This window comes from Nesoenas mayeri, assembly GCF_963082525.1.
Source record: "Nesoenas mayeri genome assembly, chromosome: 1".
In the NCBI taxonomy this organism is placed as follows: Eukaryota; Metazoa; Chordata; class Aves; order Columbiformes; family Columbidae; genus Nesoenas; species Nesoenas mayeri.
In genome coordinates this window covers 13,994,610-14,002,819 of record NC_137541.1, presented here as the reverse complement: position 1 = coordinate 14,002,819, position 8,210 = coordinate 13,994,610, and the positions used below count along the sequence as shown (strand labels likewise).

Below are 8,210 nucleotides of genomic sequence, written 5' to 3'. Positions count from 1 at the left end.
ATACAGGTCTCTTTAAAATGTAAAGTGAAAAACTTGGTTTTTAGCCTTTACATCTCACACTTTACTTTATGATGCAGTGGTCAGGAAGTTTTAGTATCATTTTAGTATGAAGGGCTTTCTACTATGTTTTACATTCATCAGTAAAACTTCCTTCGGGTTCTTTTACAATGACGTTCATATGTATTTCACTTCATTTTGAATTAACGCTGCATGGATGACTAAAACTTTATGGGGTTTAACAGAAGCATTTACTCTGATGACGTTCCAGTTGGAGAGAAAAAGGAGTGAAGCTCTCCAGGGAAAGCGGCTCGAGGGCTGCTACAGGAAGCTTTTGTAAAGATGTGTATGATACTGCTCTCCTAGACTTTTTTAATAACACTGAGAATGTTGAATTGCAACTGTAGATAATACTTGACTCATAATAAAATATTTTGAAAAATATGTATGCTTTCCTTAAAGTGACAATTTTAGAGCAAGATGTGGAAACCTTGCATGACTCTCGTTAACTGCACTGCAGTTTGGCTACATGGAATGGATAGACTAAGTATTTGATAATGTGGTTTTAGGAAATGTTCTGTGCAGGTATGGTGAAAAAACATAGGCTGGGTAACTTTAGTACACAGCTTTCATTGAACACACTAATTTTGTAGGAAGCCAAGGACAGTTTATTGTTCTTATTTAATATTTTCTAAGGTTTGGTGCACCCATTTAGTAAATATCAGATTAATAAAATAAAAATACCTATCTTTAATTCCTAAATCTTTAATGTACCATTCTACAGAGGTATTTATTCAACAGCTGTAAATATTTAGGACAACAAAAATTCTTTGGCATTGAGAATGTTTTGATTGACTTTACTTGTCCATTTAAAATGTTTGTGCACGTATGGAAGTTTTCATGTTTTAAACTATTCCTCCCCCTCTGTGTACATTTACAAGCTGTACAGTGGCGTCTCAATACTAATTACACTATTGCTTTTATCTTGCTTATAAAAGAAATCTGTTATTCCCTCTATATTAAATACATTGCATTCTCTTTTGTAGCAACTGATTTGTACCTAGTAATATGGTAGTATTCAGTAATTTGTTTGTTTGTTGGGGTTTTTTTAGCACAGCATTCTTAAGATTTGATATTTTCATCAGGTCAGTCTTTTAAAAAAAAAATCACTATTGTGTTAATATTCTCACAACTTGCTCTTTCACTTCTGTATCCGGGTGATGCAATAAAGATCCCAGTTTCTGAGCAAAGGGGGTAGAGCCCCTGCACAGTGTAAAGAAAATGGAATCTTCACTGTATTGGTCCTGAATCCCAGCGCTATCTTCAATTTTCACGTTCTTTTTCAAGTTTGCAGCAAACACCAGGGCTCTAAGCAGAATATCTCTGTTTATAGAGGTGTCAAAAAGTAACAGCAGTGACGGCACCTAGGATTTTCAAGAAATAATCCATATTTAATCAGCAGCAGTAAGTGCACGTAACTAATTATTGTAACTTCAAAATAAATAAATAAATCTGCACTTAAATCATGTAGAACAGAAACTGTGTGAACTACCCGGACTCCATATGCTGTGGAAGCACACCAGAAACTTGCACAGCACACGCGTTTCCTCTTTAGAAAAGACCAGCTTGTGCATCACAGGCTAATAAATGCTTTGTACTTTCAATCTCCATAATGTGGCTGTCTGGAAAAGTCCCATTTGGAAGACAGGATCTGCTTTTCTTCTCAATAATGTTGCCTTTGCCCTCTGCAGCAATCTGAATGTTTTTATGTTAGCACATCTGGTAAATGGATACGCTTTTAACAGAGAACCAAGTATTTAGCTGCCCTAATCTTGGCTTAATAATGAAAAGCTGGTAGTATCTAGACTAGCTTTGCTCATGGCAGATAGCTCAAAAATAAAGGCCATGTGTTTAGGGGAGGTGGAGGAGGATGCAGCACAGAGTCTTACGGCTGTGTTTGACTAAAGGGGTGGGGATTTCTGTGGACTTTGGTCCCCTTAAGTAGAGTACATTAGCTGTAGAAACAGCTGTGGAGAAGGCTCATTTATAGTACCAGTTGTATTTGATGTTTGTACCTGGTCTGCATGTCTGGAAATGAGATTTGAGGTTTGGTTTTAAAACTTATCAAGGTACGGGGTACATCATATACAAAAGTTCATGGTTTTACAGCTTTGGTGGAAGGAAGAACAAGCTTCTGCATGTCACTGACTATCTGGAATAATGCACAGGCAGTGTGACCAACTGTCTTCAAGTCCTTTGGCCGTATGACTCTCCCTCTGCACGCACGGTGTCTGTATTACACTACGCTCTGGAAGGATAGCCTGTGAAGGAATATGCACTTCTAGCTACTCAGGAGTTGCATATATACTTCTAATACATTAAAATTATTCTAATATATGTACATAGCTGCACACATATCCACGTAAATGCTAAAAATATAATGAAACAGCAAGAACCTTACTTGAGCTCTAAGAAGATGTCTTGTCATGGCTGAGTTTGCAGATAAGTTCACAAGTACTTTCAAAACTTGAATCTGAAATGAACATACAAGTTCATTGCAAGCTCCCAAACCAGTAAGTACAGCAGTGCTGGGCATCAATAATGTCAGGGTCCACTTGGACAGGAAAAGAATGGGACAACTAACACCTTGAGTTCTGCACTGGTATGGGAAAAACAAAGCTTATGGAATCTCTAGAACATATGTACTAAGTATAGGTATTTTAGAAGCAAATTCAGTTTGCCTTAAACATCAACATAAGGAAAGATCTATAAACAACTGAGCTGGCAAAATATGGAATATTTTTTAAATATATAGAGGATAGTTAAGTACTCTATTTAAAATGTGATCAGAAGTATAACCAAATACATGTGTACTTTCCTGGACCTTGTGACACTAACTTTTTAACTAAACACTAGGAAAACACCAAATGTAGTTAAGTAAAACAGGTCTGCTTAGTGTAGTAGAAATTTGTGTTTTGGAAAACTAGTTTTGATCTGACAGAGCAACTAAGTAAATTGCTGTTCATGACATCGTGAATAAACACTGAATTTGGTCCCTATTTGAAGCTTTTATTTTCTTTCGACATTACAATAACTCACAAATAAGCACCATTTCCCACGGCAGTCACTAGGGTTACAAGAGATTTAATAAGCATAAGGGAGCAGAAATCCATAACTGAGGTTATCACTGCTCGGTGTGTTTCCCTAGAAAGATTCATGCATCGGTGAAGCCTTTTGCATGCAGATCCTCCTTGCCCTGTGACGCAGCAGCAACGTGCAGTGAGCAAAAGAGATTCTGGAGTTGCTACAGCAAAGGCACAGGACAGCAGGAGTGCACACAGCACTGGTTTGCTAGAGCTCTAGCTCAGTAGTTGCAATATCAAGATTCCCTTCCTCCCCTTTTCCTGAATTTATATTAAGTAATATAGATCCATATTTTATGTATTTTATGCACTATCTGCTATAATTAATGAATATTTGATTTTATAAGCTCACTCTAAACCATTTCACAAAAGGAGTAAAAAACGCAAGTAAAGTAGCTCCATAAATGGTGGGTAACAATGCACTATGCAGTACCTGTGTTCTTTCAGTTCCTTCTGAAAGCAAACGAAGAAAGTATGGAATGGAGTTTATCATCTTATGGTGGTAGTCACTGGTAACAGACATATTTGTCAGCAATCTGAGTCCAGCCAGCTGCAGATCAGAGTTCAGGGGAGCTGACTCAACACTCCCACAAACTTGTGTAATATATACCTGGGGAAAAAGGGAAGGAGATAAAAAGACATTTTTTTAATACGAGCAGATTTTGTATTCAGAAATACTATCAGTGGCCTAGCCACAGTAGTGTAAATACCTCTTGAACAGTGCTGGCTGAATACATAACCTGATCAAAGTTCTTGGAAACAACAACATTCGAATGTTCTATTGCCATGATATAAGCAGACATCACAGAGTTAAGCTCACTAACCTTCCAGAAGCATAAATTGCTCTGAAAAGCCAATCTCTTCGACTCAGTCTCAGAAGTGGTGCATTTTCTCTAAAGAGTTATTCTAAAAAATCACTTACAGCAACCAAGGTCTTCTTAAATGTTGAGAACAAGCTAAGGACAAGTCTGGGAATGACATGCTTTTTTCTAACCATGTGGCCCATTCACTGGAGTGCTCCTCAGGAACAGCGATAACAACTGACATTTAACAACTACTTTTTACCAAATTTTATTCTGGATGACACTAATGACATTGTAATGAATCATGGAGTTCTAACTAAGAAAAAAAATTACTTTGCGTTTTCCAAAGGAGTTGTTTGCTACCTCTGTGCCTATATAAATATTTGCTGTTAGCAAGCACTACTCTAAAAAAAGTTGCTCAAAGATGCTGCAAACTACCATGGACAGTCAAACTGCCTTTTTATCATGCTAATGAAAAAAACAGTAAAAATTTTCAAATGTGTCAGCTCACTGCTTGGACACTTCTTGAGCTATTGATTAATCTCACCACATCAGAAGTGGATGCTCTTTTGATAGTTGGTCCTTTCTCATCCTTGCCATCTACTGTATTTACCAGTAGGACTTATTACATACTATTTTTTAAGAAGGAAGTATCACCCTGAAAAATCTGTCTCATATAAACCCAGGGGATCAATTACTGTTTTCTTCTCCCATGCCTAAGAAGTCATGCTACGTTCAGTCTGCAATCCAGCCTATTAAACAACCACTGATGATCTTTTAGATGTGTTTGGAAATCACCTCATCTCACATAATTCCACTATAATCTTAGCAACACAATCTCTAACAGCATTTTGCAAAAGCTGAACGCAAGCTGCTGAGTTTCCAGACTGTCTTTTAAAAAAAAGTCAGTGCCAGTGATGCGGTGCATGTTTGAGTTCTCCTTCTGGCCTTGGGACACAGAGATCATCCAGATCTGCTGACTTGTACATCCAACCTCAAAATATTTTGGCATCCCAGCTTGTAGTTGTACTGAAAGGCCTGTACTGTCTCCTATGTCCCAATTGCTCTGATTTTTCTCTTTCAGAAACTTACCTGTATCTCTTCCTGATTTTTAATATTCATACTCAAATTATTAAGTGCATTTAGTGCTTTTTCTTTGACTTTGGGAATGCAATCTGAGAGCATCCCTCCAATAACAGAAAGGCCGTCCAAATTTCGAATTATATCCTGAAATATAAAGCAGATATTTAATACGATTTTTTCAACTTTTACATTACATGCTGAAGTCTTTCCTCAGACTTTCCATTTTAACTCAACTGGAAACTGTGAATGAAGACTTCCAGAACAGACTATTCTGTTTGAAGAGAGAGTGTCAGCAGATATTGCTTTATTGCTTCCATTAAGAACATTCTGTGATTCTGTAATAGACCTGCTTAGGGTCAAAGTATTACCTGACAATGGCACACCACCTTCACTTTTAAAATCTGCCCTGCAAAGCATGCTTAAAGCATTTTAGATTATAAAGAATCAAAGATAGTTCTTGCATAATGAGTTTATAGAATAGATGAGCCAGGCCACAGTAGCTAAAAGTCCTGACTGAACAGAATCCCAAGATGAAGCTTTATGTTACTATGAGTAGAAGTTCTGAAACTTTATCTTTCCATCGCATTTGAATTTTAAGAAAAAACTCTCACTTATGCTCTAACCATCACTGAAAAAACATGTACTGTTTTCAAGAAAATGAAAAATGGGCCAATGTGCCTTGGGATTTGATTACGTTCTGTTCTGAGAGATTTATATTAAGAAAACAGCTTTGAGAAGCTGGAATAGACGTGTCACAAGTATCATATAAAAGAAAAAAAAAATAAAGAAGAAAAAACCAGGGTGGGGCCCTGGAGGTCAAACCTTTGTAAAGGCATAAAAATCTACACCCAGCTCAGAGTTTTTCTGTATCATATTTCCAACTGATTCACAGGCAGCCGGATAGCTGGAAAGCTGCTAAGATGTAAATGGCATACAACAAAAGATATATTCATATTTACAGCACTTCTAAAATATGGAACTCTGTACAGACAATAAGTTGTACAAACACTAAGCTGAGATAAATTTTGCAAAGCTGGTAAATGATATTATTCGGGCTAGCAGAAATTAAGGCATAGACATTAAACGGACTTTAGAACACAAGCTATAGTAGCTCTCAGTCCTGCGTCACTCTTCAGCAAAACAGCACCTCTCATCTTCCATCCTGACTGGTATTGAATCACTGCTGTTTTCTGCAGAACAATACTTACTTGATTTACAGAGAAGGCAGCACTGTTGCTGAGAGTGATTAAAGCTTGCTCTTGAATTAATGGATCATCTGTGACCTGGAGCAAATGAATAAGTTTCTGTAGAGCATCCGCATCCATGGCATGGGTTGACACTGGAGTACTGTTGTCTGTCAGTGTTTAAAAATGAAATACTTGATACTAAGTTTGAGATATTTCACTTAGTTACCACTTAGCATTTTTCACAAAGCTGAGGTTTAGCTCTCAATTGTAGGACACGTTGTTCTAACTGTACTCAACCATCATATCACGGGAAAAAAATTGTGTTTTACAACAGCAGGACTACAATCCTTTCCCCAACCCTGAGTCTTCTGACCACCTCTTTTCAAAGTATTAAATAAAAGAAATACCTAATAAAAGCTTGGGGTACCTTACTCTTTAGTTAACCAGCAGCAAAATTGTTGGGAATAGTCACCAAAGCTGTTAATTTTTTCCCTCTTATGTTGCCTGAAATGAAATGCAGAAATCTGCCTGCATGCTGTAGGGAAGCAAAACTTCCAACTTGCAGACTGCTACTTCCAGAAATCATGATAATGATGTTTTTCTAGCACCCTGAGGCCCTTTGACAAACTAACAGCCACAGTGTTATGAATTGCATCACTTGGCCAACTGAGGAAGGCTGTTTCTGAGTCAGGGTGATGTTATGGAGTACAAGGCTTTCATAAGAGGGTAACGCAAATGCCATCAAAGACCATTTTCAGCCAGGTTGGAGGCAGAACTATTTAGCTAGCTGCACAGCCTGAACACCGACCCGTGACTACTGCACTACTCACAGATGACTCAACATGACTTTTGAGAAGATAAATAGCCCTTTACAACTCCACATATTTGCCGCCACCCTCCCACTAGTCAAACATCATAGTGTTCTGTGGAGAAAAAAAAACAACCAAAAAAAAAGAGGTCTAAGTGAACAAAAAAGCTAGCTTGTAAAACAAAATTGTCTTCTATCCTCACCCTCATATAAACACTTTGTTAGCTTTGGATAGGAAAAAAAAAATTTAAAAAAGCAGGAAGTAAATACACTGATAGAACATACACTTTAGGTGGCTTAAAAAAATAAATTGGGCTTTTTAAAAAATAGAACATGGTTGGAGCCCTTCAAAACCGCCGCCCGGCTGCCAGCGGCACCGCCCCCCGGGAGCAGAGCTGCCCCCGGGGCCGCGCTCCCGAGGCGGGGGCTGGAACCGCCCCGGCCCCGCCACGGCCGCCCGGGGCCTCCCCCGCGATGCCCGGCACGGCGGGGCCCGGCCGCGGCCGCTCGGCCCGCAGCGGCGCCGCGGAGCTCCCGCCCGCCCTGCGCCTCACCTGAGGGCGGGCCCGGGGCGGCCGCAGCCCTTGGCCCCCGCCGGCCGCTCGCCGCCAGCCGCCACAGGCAGTAGCAGGCGCCCGCCCCCAGCACCACGGCGGCCGCTCGCACCGCCGCCCCCCGCCGCTCCCCCATTTCCCCCGGCCGCCGCCGCCCGCCTGCGGAAGGCACCACCCCATCCGGCGCGGCTCAGCCCCGCTCCCCCTTCCCGCCGGCAGCCGGGGCCTGTGTGTCCGGAGTGACGGTGCGATACGTTTTTTATTTTAAAGGAAAACATAACGCGCGCCCCCGAGTTCTGGGCCCCTCAGTTCCAGAAAGACAGGGAACTGCTGGAGAGAGTCCAGCGCAGGGCAGCGAAGATGGTGGAGTGGAGCATCTCCCTTATGAGGAAAGGCTGAGGGAGCTGGGGCTCTTTAGTTTGGAGGAGACTGAGGCGTGACCTCATCAATGTTTATAAATATGTAAAGAGTGAGTGTCAGGAGGATGGAGCCAGGCTCTTCTGGGTGACAGCCAATGGTAGGACAAGGGGCAATGGGTTCAAACTGGAACACAAGAGGTTCCATTTAAATTTGAGAAGAAACTTCCTCTCAGTGAGGGTGACAGACACTGGAACAGGCTGCCCAGGGGGGTGACA

At 40.6% G+C, this 8,210-nt stretch overlaps 1 protein-coding gene across 1 annotated transcript; it reads right to left on the bottom strand.

Moving 5' to 3' along the window:
- Positions 1–694: 694 nt before the first annotated feature.
- ARMC10 (armadillo repeat containing 10) lies at positions 695–7,879 on the bottom strand. Its single transcript, XM_080349385.1, has 6 exons — positions 7,576–7,879; positions 6,235–6,380; positions 5,036–5,170; positions 3,574–3,750; positions 2,459–2,530; positions 695–1,421 (listed from the first exon to the last, which is right to left on the bottom strand). Exons 1-6 carry the CDS (start codon positions 7,709–7,711, stop codon positions 1,167–1,169), a joined length of 921 nt encoding a protein of 306 aa, XP_080205511.1. The 5' UTR covers positions 7,712–7,879; the 3' UTR covers positions 695–1,166.
- Between the last annotated feature and the right edge of the window lie 331 nt (positions 7,880–8,210).